This window comes from Spea bombifrons, chromosome 13, assembly GCF_027358695.1.
Source record: "Spea bombifrons isolate aSpeBom1 chromosome 13, aSpeBom1.2.pri, whole genome shotgun sequence".
Classification (NCBI taxonomy): Eukaryota; Metazoa; Chordata; class Amphibia; order Anura; family Pelobatidae; genus Spea; species Spea bombifrons.
In genome coordinates this window covers 17,002,438-17,018,991 of record NC_071099.1, presented here as the reverse complement: position 1 = coordinate 17,018,991, position 16,554 = coordinate 17,002,438, and the positions used below count along the sequence as shown (strand labels likewise).

Sequence of the window (16,554 nt, the reverse complement as noted above, 5' to 3'; positions counted from 1 at the left end):
TGCAATGCTAGCGTGTGAGCCCACACCTGAACATGGAATATGGCGATACACACATAAACATTCACCTGTTCACCAAAGGAGACAAGAACGAAGTAAAAGTTAAGATTTCATCCAAATGGCCTCCATTTTTGACGAGACCTTATGTTTGATGTCATAAAATACCCACAAAGGACCCTCTACCTCATCGGTTACTCCTAGATACTACATTGGCGTTGGCTGCCCTTTAGCTGGGCTCTTTATGGGATATTCCTCCCCAAACGTCTGACCTTACGGACCAACTCGACAAATGGCCACCTTGTTGGTCAAACCTTATTGAAACCTTGACCCTGTCTATGCAGATTATCAGAGTTCTAATTCGTATGGAACCAAAATGACCATTCACATAGGGAATAAAGAAGCCTTTGTCTGGCCCTAGGTACCTGCATAGTAGGACCTTAAAACACTGAGAGTTAACCTCTTAATAAATTATTCTAGTACATAACCTCATTGTGTTCTGTTATGTGATTTCAAAATGAATGTTAACACATAGCACGCTATGACACAAAGTTATTGCTTGATAAGGTTTATTTGAGAAAGAAAACATATAGGTTCACCCAGTCCCTGTTATACTAAGCAACCCCATCACAAAAACACAGCTCATGGCATCATGAAAGGTACAGGTCGACGTTACGGCCGTTTATATGAAGCACGAGGCCTACATTTTCAGCTTCTCCTCGGTGGCGTTCACTTTCTGTGACACGATTTTGCCATTTACCACTTCCTCCACGATTGTTGTGACTTTTCTGGTCTTGTTGTGCTCTAGAAATGGACGAGAAAAGTGTTGAGGAACCCGTGTGCCGCGTTAATTCAACGGAGGAGACAAATCTATCGTGCGGCAGGTGAATAAACCTTGGCATGGTCTGCTTTTGGGTCACGGAATTCTCACGAGAGCAAGCGTTCTCATCAAGAATGATGAATGAGACCACATAGGACATGATTAAATAATTATTTATGGTCATTCCCCATTCAGGAATTCAATAGAGTAACTGGAACAACGCCCAGTAATTAGCCTTTTTCATTATTATAATGTGCTTATGGCCCATGCTCTTTACCAGGGAGCCGTGTACGTTGTACATACCTTTTGCTGGAACGGGCACTTCTTTGTGCTGCCATCTACAAAAGACAAAAAAACCCCCAGAAAATACATTTATAAATTTATTTTTAAAGCACGAAAACCCTTTTTTGTTTTTGTGAAATGGCAAAGGACATCTCTAGAAGAAGAGTTGACCCGTTGTTGCACTTGGTCATGCATAATCTGTTGGCCATTAACCTTGGCCAACAACCTAATCTTCCTCTTGCATTGTTGATTGCCCCGACCCTGTTGTTTGCCTTCTCCATAGCTCTACAAGTAATATAGGTTTACATCTAACCATTTTCTACCAAGCACCGTACACTATGGAGCACTTCTATCACTGCTAGCATTAAACCGTATTAATTATCCACACCTAGCTTCACAAAATGCTTCAAAACTACACGTTTTAAGCAATAATTGAGTATTCTATATCCATACTATATTATATCACTAGCCGCAACCTATGAAAAGAACCTTCTAGTGTTACCTACTCAGTGACATTAGTGTGCTAAGACACAGAAACATCATACTTACGACTCTCCGTCAAGCAGTCTACGGTATGTCTCGATCTCCATTTCCAGGCGTGTCTTAATGTCTAGGAGAATTTTGTACTCTCCGTTCTGACGTTCCAGGTCGGCACGGACCTGGCCAAGCTGTTCTTCGACATTTCCCACAATGCCCTGTAATTGTGTGAGCTGAATGCTGTAACAGCACTCTGTCTCTGCCAGCGAGCACTCCAAAGACTTTTTCTGTTGGGAAGTAAAAGCAATTCATTGGTCGATACTCCTTTTTAAGAAATTATGTCATATTTAGTCACAGCTTCTCATTTCACCGCTTCTGCATAGCCTAATTGCGCGGCTTTAGCAGATAAAACTTTTTCTAGATCTTGAAGCCTATCCCCCTGAAATTGTGCCATGTCAAGTACCATTGCAAGCTGGGCCTGAAGCTCAATTTCCAGTTCTTGAAGGGTACGTCTGAGTTCGGTCAGCTGTGTCTTGTGGCACTCCACCATTTCACTGCTGTGGGAAATCTCTCGGTTGAGTTCTGCACTCTGTGAGTATAAAGAGATATAAGTGGTTAGCTGAATCAATGCAATCACAACAGGCCAGAGATGTCCCTGTCCTGCACTCATGTGATCTGAGTCTTCGGCCTTAAAAGATACGTCGTCTCTTTTGAGATTTGGGAGATTTAAGCTTGGAGCAGGATAGTTCTTAGACCTCCTCATACTGACATGAGCGAATATATATATTATTATATATTATATATTAAAGATACCCCTGCTTACTGCAAGTCAGTGACATTTGAGAATGAGTTTACCTTTTCATTGAACCAGTCCTCAGCCTTCTGTCTGTTCTGCTCTGCAATTTCTTCATACTGAGCTCGCATGTCGTTCAGAAGTTTGCCGAGATCGACGCCGGGAGCCGCATTCATTTCCACGTTAATATCGCCCTTTTGTCCTTTAAGGGCCTTCATTTCCTGAGCAGAGAACATGAACACAATCCATCAGGCCATAAAACGCCAACATATGGACGGAATATACATTAACACCACTGAGGACCACAGTCTTGGAAGTGTGTAAGAAATACCAAGAAATGCAGTAATTTACATGCAGCATTACCCCTTAAAGGGTCACAATTACCCCAATAAAGTGCAATTTAATGAGCCCTCTGTTATTATTTCAACACTTAAACAGGACACCAAATCCCGTTTGCTACAAGAAGACTAGATGACAAAATGCTGTCTTAAAGGCATATATCTGCCAGTATATCAAACCATTTGTGCCATCCAATATATGGAGCAAAATGTTCGATGTATAGGAAGCACGTATATGTATAGGAAACATGTACATTATATTCACATTATGACAAGTATTTACATTCAGCATTTTCAAATACATCTTTAGAACGAGGCATAGCCAACATGGACCTCCTTGGTTGTTGGAACGTAACAATCATGATGCTGAAGAAGTCTTTGTTTATCGTAAGTAATACAATACCTCTTCGTGGTTCCTCTTGAGACAATCCAGCTCTTCCTTCAGGCTTTCAAGCTGTGGCACCAGATTGGATTTAGCGAAGGTCAGTTCATCCAGCACTCGGCGCAGGCCGGCAATGTCCGATTCAACATTCTGGTGAAGGCACAACTCGTTCTCATACCTAAAATGGGAACATTGTTTTAATGAGCATATTTGTGAGTGGATTGAGACAATGATGGACTTCAGCTTATTCAAGCCATGCCACACCTTCATGACCACCAATATGTGCCATTCAAGTGTTTTACAGATGATTGTTTCCCTAAAATGTAATCTGAGGGGTGCATGAATGGATAAAGCTGGTATATGTAGTGTATATGCGCAGGGCTTTGTTGACGTTGTCAGAAGATGATTTGTGATGAATCGTTGAAGGATTAATTGGAAGCACCGGTTTTAAAACGCAAACCGTCTGGGTCTCAGTTTATCTAACCCTAAAGTCTTCTGCTGTCAGATTATTATTCGCCATCAATATACGAGGGCATGATGCTCTATTATGACAACATTCTATTATGGCTTGGAGGATACAATTTCTTGTTGTGTGACTTACTTCAGTCTGAAGTCCTCCGCAGCCAGCTTGGCATTGTCGATCTGCAGAATGACTCTGGCGTTTTCCGTGCTTTCAGCTAAGATCTGTCGGCCAAAACAAAGTTTTGCTCCTGTTTAACACCTTAATGACAAAGCACGTACATGCATTGTTTTCAATGGGTTTAAGGACCGCCCATTGTCCTTAAGGGGTTAATAGAGTTTGCATCTATGTCCAAAGGAGTACAAACTAAGGATATCAGTTTTAAGATCTATTTTCTCAATAGACCATATAGTTGTTTTTGTTATAAGTACTATACTGTAGCGATTCAGGTTGGGGTACCATTTAGTCAGCGGCTTAAATTCATTGGACCCCCATCTGAAGATGGAGGAGAGAGACTGGTTAACCATACTTGTTTTAATTATATATTTGTTTATGTACAATCTAGAACCACCCATATGTGAATGTGTAATTGCTATAATTTGCAGTTATAAAAAGATAATGTTAGGATAATTATTGAGATGGTTAATTGAAGTCTGAGAGCAGACTGGGTTAATTATGCCGAACACATGAGTCATTGGAGGTATTCTTAAATTACATGAACCAGGAGTAGTCTTGTCTGACAGCCAGGTGTGTTGCCTTGCTTTTAAGGGGGAAAAAAGCTTTTTTCCCCCCAAATGTTGCTGGAATTGGTAAATCAATGTTTCCTGCACATTTGTTATTCCAGTTCCAGTTCTGGAAATGTTTCCCTACACAATGAAAGTCTAGAAGAAGTAAAGGGAATGAGGTCCATGTTCAGTACAGAGGTTTTCTGGTATATTAAGAAAGTACCTCTGTGTCTGCTAAATTCTGGAATATAATGTCATATCCTGGTATTCTCCCTCAAAAGAGTGCAGGGGGGAAAAAGGGGTACCATGGATGCTCCGCTGGCTAACCATCGACCTCCACAGTGTAAAAGGGCTGGTTGGGGAGATCAAGAGATCTTCCACATAACTGGCCCATTGAACAATGGTTTCTGGTTGCCGAATATGTCAATTTGCCCCAGTTTTGTGGCTGTTACCCCTCTTTCTTCACATGTAGAGGCCACTTCTTTCTCTGGAGCCAGTGACATAATTGATTATATGGATAATCTCAGTTGGGCCTAGGGGTACTCATCACTTACTGCGATCAACCTGGGATACCGTAAAGACTATAAAACAGTAAAATAGTATTAGGGTATATTTAAGGAGGAATAAGCAATTTTAAGTGATAAGAAATGTTAATAAACATGACCACAGTTGGATTTTTGTCTTCTGAGTAGGCTGTACATTAGTATAATGGCCAGTGTCCTTGAGAAAGAAGCAGGCCTGATACCCATGTCATGCCGGCAAAACCAAAAGTAATTAAAAAATACATTTGGTTCTTCTACGATGTTATTTGTAGCCATCAATTCTGTTTTAATTATTATTATGTTCGATTTAGCCATTCTTTAGCAGTTCATGGGCTACCAACTGCGTAAAAAGGCCCAGCTTATAACTATTTAATGGGCAATGGGCAACTCACCCGGCATTTGAGTTCCTCGATGATACGGAAATACTGGCTGTAATCCGCCGGCAGGTTCTGTTGCTGGTGTTTAATATACCACTCCTTGATCTTTGACTCAAGGCCAGCGTTGGCTTCTTCCAGCGCATGGACTTTGTCCAGGTACGAGGCCAGTCGGATATTGAGGTTCTGCATGGTTTCCTTTTCGCCGCCTTGCAGGAGGCCATCGTTGGAGCTGAAGCTCCCGGCTCCATGATGTTCAGATCCTTTCACCCAGTCCGCCGTCAGGCTACTCACTCTGCTGCTTCCGGCGCTGCTGCATACGGATGACCGGATAGATCCACTTTTCCAATGGCAAGACATGGCGGAGTACAGCGGTTGTGACTTTGTGAAGTCTCCAGATAGTTCTGATGCGGAGTTAGCAGTCGATAAAACACAGCAGTGTTCCAGGCTATATATATGAAGCCGAGTTAGGTGTAGTACCCCATATTTTTTTTATTTTTTGTTGTAAAAAGACTTGTAAATCCCGGTTGGATTACTATTAATTGTGTGAAAAAAAATACGAACTGGTTATATTTTTCGAAGGTATGGGAGGTGCCTCAGACTGTCTTTTTTTTGTCATTTGAAAGCAGCAGTAAAATCGGTGATACTTTATTTTTTTGTTGAAAATTTGGAGATTACTTTGTAGGTAATTACTTTATTTGTCACAATGGTTTTGAAATAGGCAGTCACGTAAATAATTACTATGTGCGGTTTTATATGACACTTTCGAAAAGACATGTCTAGCCGGTATTTGAAGGATTATTCTTGTCGTTTGTAGGATGTTGCATTATCTACTATTCATGTTATAAATTTTACATCCTTTGTGTCATATTGAATTTAGAAAATGCAGTTTTAGGTCAAGCCTACGCAAGCTTAGGGTTAGTGGCATAAGATGTAGTATTTCTTCTTACCCCCATAACTAAAACACATACTAACACAGCCACTCACTCTAACACCATACACTTCCACATATATACACACACACCATGTCCTTACTTTACCTATCACCATGCCAGACACCCTAACACCATACCCGGACACACACTCATGCTAATACACCACCCACTAACAACTACACATGCACACTAATACCAAACACACACACACTAACACGATAAACTAATATACACACAAACTCTAACACCATATGCTGACACACACTCATGCTAATGCCAAACACAGTCTAACAGTATACAATAAATGCACACACATGCTAACAGCATACATATGTACATGCTAACATCATATGTTTACACATGGTAACACCATACACTAACACATGCACACTCTAATTCCGTACACTTACAGTACACATACACACAAATACAGTGACTCACACTAACACCATACACTAACACACAATCCCCAACACCATACACTATCACACATGCACTCACTTACTCTAACGCCATACACTTATGCATACATCAATTCTGCCCCATCACCACTGGATCTCACACAGCTCTCCCTCTCCATCTCCCCCTGCCTCTTACATTGCACAGAGCCCTGTCCTCATGCCCTCTCCATGCGAGCTGCCGCCCTACTACAGCAGGGGTCACGTAATGTGAGTTACTGGAGCGCTGTGCACAGCAGCAATTGACACACCACTGCCAGCACCTACCTCTGTGACCACCAGAAAATAACATCATATCCCAGAGTTCCGCTCAGAATGTCATGCATAATACATCTTTTGTTTTCTTTTAATATAGAAGAGGGAGACAAACTTAATTGACCCCCCCCCCATTTTTAACCCTATCCCTTTAACATTTAACCCTAGCTTCTTAACCCTATTGCCTTTCGGCTAAGGAAAATATACGGAGAAACATTAAATATTCTTACCCCCTAATTAATTGTGTTCATATAGTTCCTGCAAAAATATAATGTCCGTAAGTTAAGATTTGGTCTTTAATTCCACGATCATTGCTGAGTTTTTTAACTATAACTGACACGGCACCATAGTCGTTTTAATTGTGATAAACAGGCTGCATGACCGGATTCCCAGACATTTCCTAACTGTGGTTATTAAACATCTGACAGGTAGTGTGATAGTGTGACATCGAGGGAGTTTCTGCATCATCGTGATACACGTATTTGGGTGTACGGAACCTGTCTGCTCCTTGTTGTGTATTTAATCATATTGTCTGCAAAAGGGATCATTACACGTGAAGAAGGATACAAAAATGACACTAGAATTTAATGACTTAGCGTATGTGTGGTTTATGGTTATTATGATGGTTGACAGATCTTTTATATCACCCACATATTTGTTCCCAAGATGCTACAGGCTACACTGGAAATAGGAGACCCTTTCCAAGGATCAAAGACATGGTGAAGGATTTAAAGCGGATACCAATTCGGGTGACTAGGTGGGGCCGATGGATCTTACCTATCATAATATGTCATGTTTTTAAATCAATATAGGCTCTGATCTTTTGAATCGAAGTAAATAGAACAGGATTTTAACGTCTCAGCTGTATAAGGAACCAAAAGCTTAGTTCTGTGCCGTCTTTGTAGTTGGCACAAACCACCACCCATGAAGGCAGGAAAGGATTTTTGGAATCAAACAGCTCATATCAAGGCGGAGTCCTCGTAAAATAAATTGTCTCTGGTTCAGCGACTTCAGCGTGTGGATTAAGCGAAATATGCAATTGAGTTAAAAAATATCGAAGATGACAACAAAAAAATAAAAAAAAAATCCGGATGATCCACCCGGCCAACATGTATTTCAAATAAAAAAATCCCAAATACATAATTAAGATTTATGACATTTGTTTTCATACATGTCATTAAATATCATTCCTCATGAGATGTGAAACGAATTGCATCTCTATCTATAATCCTTCAAAAATCCTTTAATATTAAAATAGTATGTGGGGGTAGGATAAATTGTGGGTGTGACGCCGTCATTATAAAATCAACTCCCAATCCTGCTTCCTTCCCTTATAGTATTATGTATGCGTAAAAGCTCTGCTTGAATGCAGGTATAAAAGGGTCCTCTGAGGTTCTGAGACAGAAGTATAAGATGTGTCACCAGATGGGAACCATCCAACCAGCCAGTCTGCCATTTTTTGTGAAAACTTCAAAATCGATTTGGTCCTTGGTCTATCCCATTCAGGTTTAAAAGTCCATCACTCTGGTACCCTCTATCACATCTTCTGAAAGTCAGATCCACTTATTTACCACCCTCTCAGAGAAGAAAACCTTTGTTGCATTGCATCTACAACCTCTTGTCCTCTATCTTTAAACAATGGCCTCTTCTGCTAACATTCCTCCTCCTTTGAAATATACTTCCATCTTTGTTGAATCCCTCTGTGTGTTTTTTTACTGTTTTTATTCTTCTTGATATTTTTTATGCTGCAAACCATTCTCTAAAAATATCGTTCTGGTCTCCATAACTGTACCCCATACTCTAGGTGAGATCTCGCCAAAGATCTGTGAAAGACTCTCCCACATTCTGCTACTAATGTCTTTAGCTTGACTACCTATCATCGTTGTGGATTCTGGATTGTATAATAGAGACATTTGTGGCATATTAAGAATTCTGCTACTCATGATTTAGGTATTTTATTAGGTATTTTAGTTATATTACTTTTGGTAATATTATGGAGCTCCAGAATTGATTTGTTCAACTGAGTCTTATCCGATTTGGTTGGTTGCAAATATCATGATACTGTAACCTATAACATTGTTTATTAAAGATTATTCGACTATTTGAGTAATGTGCAGATACTGATATTTTAATCATTCCATTTATGTCTAGGAGTTGCGCTTACGCTAACCATTCATGACATGCAAATGAGAAGTCAGAGGGAAGATTTTATAGAATCTCGATCCACATGAAGAACTATTCTGTAAACTAGACTTGAGGAACCAGAATAGACTTCATTTTCATCCACAGCCTAATGGCGTGACACTTTTTTTGTTGCAGAATGATTCAATCAAATTGTGAGTAAGGTCAAGTGAGATAAGAAACAATATTATAAATGTAAAGTTATACATTATGGTAATCCCATTACACATGCTTATAATGGGCTGAACTTGGTTTGATTCGGCTCTTGAAATAGGCCAGGGCAGGGGTAGGCAACCTTCGGCCCTCCAGATGTTGTGAACTACATTTCCCTTGATGCTTTGCCAGCAGTATGACTGTAAGAGCATCATAGAAGATGGAGTCCACAACATCAGGAGAGTGTGATTGTATTGAAGAGTATAAAGAAGTGTTACAAGAGTGATTAGGCAAAATAGGTATTGTAACCGTGATGACCATATGTCAAAATTTGTTTTATTTACTCTTTCATTTTATTATTTTGATGATTAATAATAATTGGTTGTCTTTTAATAATAATTGTCATTGTGTTTTATTATTTTTATACTATCAGGGACAAAAGTAGCAGATCAAGGCAGGAAAGTTTCTGAGCTGGGGTTAACCAGTTCTTCAAAATAACGAAACTATTGCTTTTGCATCAATATTTATTTAATGGAATCTGCAGTAAACAAAATCACCAAAGACTTAATAGATGTAGAAAAGTAGAAAGCATAGCATTTTTTTTGTTTTTGTTTCATATTTTTGGAGAGACTTTTTTTAAGCTGATATTTTAAGGCGGTCTTCTTTTAAGAGGGTCGACATTTCCTTTTTATTTTTTTTACATCTTCTCTTCCGTTTCCTTGACTTGTTGTGACACTACTTTCCCATCACAGATTTCTTCAACAATGGTTTTAATCTTTCTGCTTTTGGCTGACTCTAAAAAAAATTAGAGAAAAAAATATAATAAAATATATTATCTCTATTTTTCTATAATATGTCCAGAAATATGTCCAGAAATAAAACGTTGATGGATTATAGTGACCACAGACAGAAATATTGCATGGTTTATTTCACATCTTCCATGTCTAAGCCTATAATGTACTTACCTTTTATAAATGGTGCCGGCAGAGTCTTTATGCTGTAAAAAAAACCAAATAATCCATGGGTAATTGTTGGTATTGTGGAGTCAAAAACATTCTAAATATGTCTTATATAAACAATATAACATATTATACTCCATATTGGTAAAAACACTGGATTACAAAAAATCTGTTTGATTTTTTTTGTTTAATTTCTGGGTGCAAATGACCTGAAGGCAATCTCAGTAGAGGTTTTGTTCATATAATGAAAATATCTTAAATTCATTGTATTCACAATACATTTTTTCAATGGAATTAACTTGGTTTCAGAGTCTGTATGTATTGGTTCTTATAGAAATGAACACTTCATACCTTCCCTCTCCATCGAGCAGGCGACGATATGTCTCGATTTCTTGCTCGAGTCTGATCTTAACGTCCAAGAGCTGCGCGTACTCCAAGCTCTGCCGCTCCATGTCATTCCGGACCTCGCATAGCTGTTGCTCCACGGAGCTGATCTTGGCTTGGAGGTGCGACAGCTGGACACAGTAATTTCCTTCGGTTTCAGCTAAAGAGTTTTCCAGTGATTTTTTCTGTCGCCAGAGGAAACATTTCAATGGACCACAGTTACGATACTTAAAAAACAAAGCAAGGATCTCCCTCTTACTTGCCAGCCATTTTTGTGCCGTAATATTGGTCAGTAGGCCTACCTATCTATCGACCAGGCGGCCTGGCCTTTGTGTCTTATCTGAAATTTAATTATCTTTTTTTAATGAACATCAATTTTTTTTTTAAACGGATCTAGAAAATTAGACTACACCCCAGTTTTCGACTTAACAATGTATGCCTACCATAGCCAAAGCAGCTTGCAGTTCAATTTCCAGCGTCTGGACCGTACGCCTCAAGTCTGTTATTTCATTTTTGCTTGATTGGACCTGTTCAGCTCCGCATGAGATTTGCTGCTTGAGGGCATTACTCTGAAACGCACGCACAAAGTTATTTTCACATAGCTCTACCCCGAAAAACGTAGCTTAGGCTGTAGGATCATTTTACCGATTCAAGGAATCTTGCTTCTGCTTCTCGGCGGTTCTTCTCGGCCATTTGTTCATACTCCACTCTCATGTCGTTCAGCACTTTGGTCAGATCAATTCCGGGAGCTGCCTTCATTTCCACGCTGATTTGTCCAGTGGCTCCTTGGTAGCATTTTAACTCCTTGGAATAAAGAAAAAGTACTGATTCATCCAAATCAGATCTGATTCATCCAAATCCACACTCTTGGCAAGGAGCCCACTGATCGATATCAATATAATAACTCAAAGTATTAGCCTCTTGCAATAATATTTAATATGAAGAGGTCCTCGACACCAATGATGTGGTAGATACTTTAAAACGGTACCTCTGCATGGTTCTTCTTGAGACACGCCAGCTCCTCTGTCAAATTTTCAATCTGTGACTGGAGGTCACACTTGGCCAAGTTCAGTTCATCCAATACTCTACGTAGACCATTGATATCAGCCTCTACGCTTTGACGGAGGCAAAGCTCATTCTCATACCTGGAATAAACAGGAAAAAAAAAACGTAATTTACTCAAGGAGGTTATCATTTATATAAAAAAAAAATAAAAAACAGAAAGAAGGAACTCACTTGAGTTTGAAGTCCTCAGCGGCCAGGCGAGCATTGTCAATCTGGAGGACGATCCTAGCATTTTCCACGGTAGTACTGAAAATCTACAAAAATGCCTTAATTAATACCAATTTTTTTTGCAAGGTCTTGCACTCTAAGGACAAATATTCCATAACATGGAAACAGAACATAACTTGTAATAAAAAAGTGTTATGAAATAATTTTATGTTCACGCAAAGAAAGAATAAGAAGAAGGAAACTAAATACTAGAATTCATTAACATCGATTCACTTCAACAATTTTGCAAAGTATTCTCTAAAATTATTAAAATCCTAGAATAATGAATTACCTTCTTTTTCAGGTCTTCAATGATTTGATAATATTTACTGTAGTCGCGATCTGGCATGCATGCTTTGCTGTGCTTTTCGTACCAGTCTCGGATTTTACATTCAAGTTCGTGGTTGGCCTCTTCCAGGGAACGGACTTTGTCGAGGTATGCAGCCAAGCGATCGTTGAGATTTTGCATGGTTTCCTTTTCCCCTCCAGTCAGAAGGCCGTCTCCTCCAGTACCAAAACCGTAAGCTCCACCATAAGCCGCACCACCACCAAAGCCGCAATAGTCTGCCCCACCAAAGCCACCGGCGCCACCACCGCTCAAGCTACCACCAAAGGCTCCAGCACCATACGGTCCTCCAGAGTTTTCAAGGAAAGAACAATTTGCTGTGCCATAGCCGACCCCACTTCCGACAGACATTCTTGAATACCCAGAGCTCTTTTGGTGAGACATGTTCTTGGCGATGATTAACTCCGTAAGACCTCTTGTTTGAGCAGTGTTGCCGAAAAAAGTGTGTCCCTCAAAACCAGACACATTCATATTTATACACAAGAAAAAAAGTTGGGTGTTTCGTCATACTAGATCCTCCCAGACATGGTTTGGCTCTGCATTTCCATGAAATAATGTTAATTAAAAACCATAATGTGTCCACTTGGCCTAATTAGTGAAATCCCCGAGGGTGCATTTTACAACGGCATTAAAAAAAAAGGGTGGCGCATAGATAAGTATTATTTTCTTTTCTTTAATCTTTTTTTTTTTGGTGTAGACAAGGAAGTTGTTGTCTCAATCAGTTCCCATTCCACTAAATCGCCATACTTTCCATTTTAGCTTTAATTGAAGCATCATCAACAAAAACATTTCAACAAGTAATCATTATTATACTTTTTTTGTTGTTTAATATTATCTAGAAAGGTATACGATGCCAAAATCCATGACTCTAAACTTGAATACCATCCCAGGATTTTTTTTTTTTGTAAGGCTGGGAGCGGTCTATTTTTCTATACATTTTTCACTTAAATATTTTAATGTAATGAAAAATATATATATTTTTTGGAATTCTTCCTTGCAGGACCAACCATTTTTTTTGGGGGGGGGGGCAAAAATTGGATTGGTTTCTAAAACATCCAACATTTAACATCAGAAAGACTGCTGTATGCTGATTGGACACACTGGTGATCCAAAAATATTTATGTGTTATTGTTTGTCTTAGACAATCAAATCGGAATCTGACATATTTGACATATTTGACATATATGTCATATTGGCACCATATCCACAAGCGATATATTTGGTTTTAAGATAAAATATATACGGCTAATTTCTAGGGGATCTCTCTGTATTTTGGGGCTGGAAAGCCTTGGCCGTGAAATAACTGCCTGTCAAGGTGCTTTGTGTCTTTGGCCCAAGTCCATGAGGATTGCCGTCGTTCCGCACATCCTGGGTAAGATCGCTAACGACATTAGAACGCTTGCACACCGTGATTAGCCTCATATTAAATGTAATTATTTTTAAGTAGACTATACTGTTTATGTTTGACATCGGTACATCCTGTCTTAACAGGAACATGGCAGGCGCCCAAGTTTGTCGCACAATGTGATTAGACAGGGTGGGTGCTTTAGAATCCAAGAAGAAAATGTTGTAATCGGTTTAACGCAACTAATTGTATTTGTGTTCCAGTAAATGCAATGCTTGATGAAGGAGTCTGGTAGCCACTAACTGGAAATGAAAGGTATGCCTTGCGCTACTCTCCTCTCCTCTCCTCTACTCTCCTCTGGCGTAAGCATGCAATGCGGACTTTTATGGATGTCTGATAGAACTTGGATGAACCTTTCCCGATCAAGCTCAATGACTACAAATAGTCAGATATGTGAAGGACTTTGGATGTGTAGCTGTAGCTACTTTGTATCGTCTATGAACACCTAAGCACTTCCATGAAATACCGATCTACGTGTAATTTGGCACTGGGAGAAGGTGGTAATAAGACTTGCTAATGACCGTCAGCAGGGACTATAGAGCGAAGCCTTTGTTTAAATATTTAAAATTACTTTTAATTAATAAATATGTCATTACAGTTACATTACAGATGTTGTTTGTAAATGCATATGACATTTAAAACAAACAAATAAATGTAACACATGGATAAGTGTAAGGCTATGCATGTGCAGGAAAGAAACAACCATGCTAATATACACGTAATATATCACACCTTAATGGAAAAGGAATCGTCTGAGCACTGTAGTTAATTATTGGCAAAAACTTGTTACCATGCAAAAAAAAATCAGAATTAGTGCATTTTAATATCATTTTTATAAAGCCCCTTTTATATATCATCTTGACAATGGACACGTTTTTGGACATCATTTAAAGTTTTTCCACCAACCTAAAATGAAAACTAGCAAATGTTGAACTTTATGTTGAAAACTAGCAAATGTTGACACTTTTTAACTTCAGAAATTGTGTAATTCTGTTTTTACGCAGAATTTGATTACCATCACTTCTTAGAATTCTGCTAAATAATTGGTAAAAAAGGATTGGCTGGGTTGGTGACCTAATGAATTTCAATCCACACCCGTCAATGTTTTCTTTTCTTTCCTTTTTCTTCTTTTCTTTCCTTTCTTTTCATTTCTGTTTCTTTCTTTTATTTCCTTTCCTTATCATGACTTTCCTTCCCCAGTTTTAAAACATTTTGCACGCCACTACCTTCCATATACGCAGCCCATAAAACAATGTCCTTGCCTCTTCAGCTTCAGCCCATCCCAAAAATAAAATATTAAAAAAAGGTGCCCCCCACAAAATGAATATTCAGTTGTTTTAAAGCTACATATGGATATATAGAATTGCTTGAATTATTATTTATTGTTTAACCCCTTAATGACAAAGCCCGTACATGTACGGGCTCAAAATGCATTGTTTTCAATGGGTTTAGGGACCGCCCATTGTCCTTAAGGGGTTAATATAGCGCCACCAGATTCCACAGCGCTGTACAAAGGGTAAACAGGACAAAACAATTAGTATGTAACATAACAAGATGACATACAGAAACAACAGGTGAGGAGGACCCTATTCACAGGAGCTTACAATCTAGAGGGAGTTAGGGTGCATTATACAAGAGGTAAAGTGCCGTTGTTAGGGATGGATCAGCCACACTAGTATAAGTATTGCAGAAAAGGGACAAGGAAAGGTGAGTTAATGGGATATGGGTGGGGGGGTGTTAAGGGATATGGGGGGGGTGTTAAGGGATATGGGTGGGGGGGGTGTTAAGGCGTAAGTTTGTGGCGTCCTTAAAAAAGTGGGTCTTTTTGAAGGACCGAAGGCAAGGGCAATGTCTTCAAGATGAAGGTGGCAGTGTTTTGAGACAAGCTGGGTCAGATTCAAGGATGACACCATGGCAGCAAGCCTGAGGGGATGGAGAGACGATCGCACCATTGACGTTGAGGGAAACTATTGAGGAAACGTTAGCATGGGAGCCAAGAAACTTGGGTATAGACAATTTAGGCAACACCGGTTGTGCAAACATTTTAATTACAGAGATAGCAGTTGGAGTCTAGAATTAATGTCTGTAAACGGAGGAATACGATCGTATAAGTGATTAATCCAGAAACCATTCCCGTTGCCACACCAGCGTCCTTCCTAGATATTTTCGTATTTCATCACTCAGGAGAATAACACTTAATCTTAAAATGATAATGTTTCTTTTCAACATGATTATGGCTGCCTCCTACTGGAGATCAGGGGTATTGCAAAATCTGATCAAACAGCGAGTATTTAACCGTCTTAAAAGGGCATTGCTGCTGTATACCAGGCATTTTCTGATATCACCTTTAAAACAAACGCAACACTGTTTTTAATTGCACTGATAATGTTTATTGACTAAAATGGAAAGAAAAGACAAACGCAAGGCTGTTGCTTAGTACTTGCTGGGTTTCCAAGATATATTCTAAGCGGGCGAAGGAATACAGACCCTTCACTAATAAATATGAACGTTAAATGATTGTGATATAAGACTGTAGATTAAAGTTTACAGAAGTCGAAGCGTGATTTGCAAAAGTTATTGCCTTTTTCTCTCTGTATTTATAAAATATTTGTTATAAATCTGGGTTATATTCCCCATAAGGCAGTTTTGGCAGTTGCCAAGAAAGCAAATGTTTAGGGATATTACAGAAAGCTAGATCCCAATTCCCATATCACCCACTTTTTCCCCACACTCAAAATATGCAGACAACACTCCATATTCTTAACATTTTATGTTCTTTTTGAGTCACTGACAAGAGATTGTACGTTGCATTTGTGCTGATGAGGCCATGGATACAAATCCTGATTTGTTGAAGACGGGGTATGATCTTAATCTCGTGGTTCTAACTCTTTCACTTCGTTATTCATTATGAAGGGACACCATTGGGAGGTCTCTCTAAAAGGAAGGGCTGACCTTCAATGTATAATTTCATAATTTAATGGGTAAGGAGACTAGGAAGAAATCTCGCTCGGGTCATCGA

At 39.2% G+C, this 16,554-nt stretch overlaps 2 protein-coding genes across 2 annotated transcripts; both read right to left on the bottom strand.

Moving 5' to 3' along the window:
* Nucleotides 1-546: 546 nt before the first annotated feature.
* Nucleotides 547-5,608, bottom strand: LOC128471084 (keratin, type I cytoskeletal 17-like). The gene is made up of 8 exons (XM_053452934.1): nt 5,206-5,608; nt 3,688-3,770; nt 3,108-3,264; nt 2,429-2,587; nt 2,037-2,162; nt 1,646-1,860; nt 1,118-1,152; nt 547-798 (listed from the first exon to the last, which is right to left on the bottom strand). The coding sequence occupies exons 1-8, from the start codon at nt 5,545-5,547 to the stop codon at nt 695-697; spliced, it is 1,221 nt and encodes a 406-aa protein (XP_053308909.1). The 5' UTR covers nt 5,548-5,608; the 3' UTR covers nt 547-694.
* A 4,071-nt stretch (nt 5,609-9,679) lies between these two features.
* LOC128471083 (keratin, type I cytoskeletal 12-like) lies at nt 9,680-12,514 on the bottom strand. The gene is made up of 8 exons (XM_053452933.1): nt 12,077-12,514; nt 11,749-11,831; nt 11,501-11,657; nt 11,158-11,316; nt 10,956-11,081; nt 10,480-10,697; nt 10,135-10,166; nt 9,680-9,964 (listed from the first exon to the last, which is right to left on the bottom strand). Exons 1-8 carry the CDS (start codon nt 12,512-12,514, stop codon nt 9,867-9,869), a joined length of 1,311 nt encoding a protein of 436 aa, XP_053308908.1. The 3' UTR covers nt 9,680-9,866.
* Nucleotides 12,515-16,554: the final 4,040 nt, after the last annotated feature.

Excerpts from the sequence above, each read along its gene's own strand:
- LOC128471084 (XM_053452934.1), bottom strand. The coding sequence starts at position 5,547 with ATGTCTTGCCATTGGAAAAGTGGATCTATCCGGTCATCCGTATGCAGC. Across the intron at positions 3,265-3,687 it reads GCGGAGGACTTCAGACTGAA|GTATGAGAACGAGTTGTGCC; the intron begins GTAAGTCACACA and ends TTCCCATTTTAG. Across the intron at positions 1,861-2,036 it reads TTCAGGCCCAGCTTGCAATG|AAAAAGTCTTTGGAGTGCTC; the intron begins GTACTTGACATG and ends ACTTCCCAACAG.
- LOC128471083 (XM_053452933.1), bottom strand. The coding sequence starts at position 12,514 with ATGTCTCACCAAAAGAGCTCTGGGTATTCAAGAATGTCTGTCGGAAGT. Across the intron at positions 11,317-11,500 it reads TCAAGAAGAACCATGCAGAG|GAGTTAAAATGCTACCAAGG; the intron begins GTACCGTTTTAA and ends CTTTATTCCAAG. Across the intron at positions 11,082-11,157 it reads AAGCAAGATTCCTTGAATCG|AGTAATGCCCTCAAGCAGCA; the intron begins GTAAAATGATCC and ends CGTGCGTTTCAG.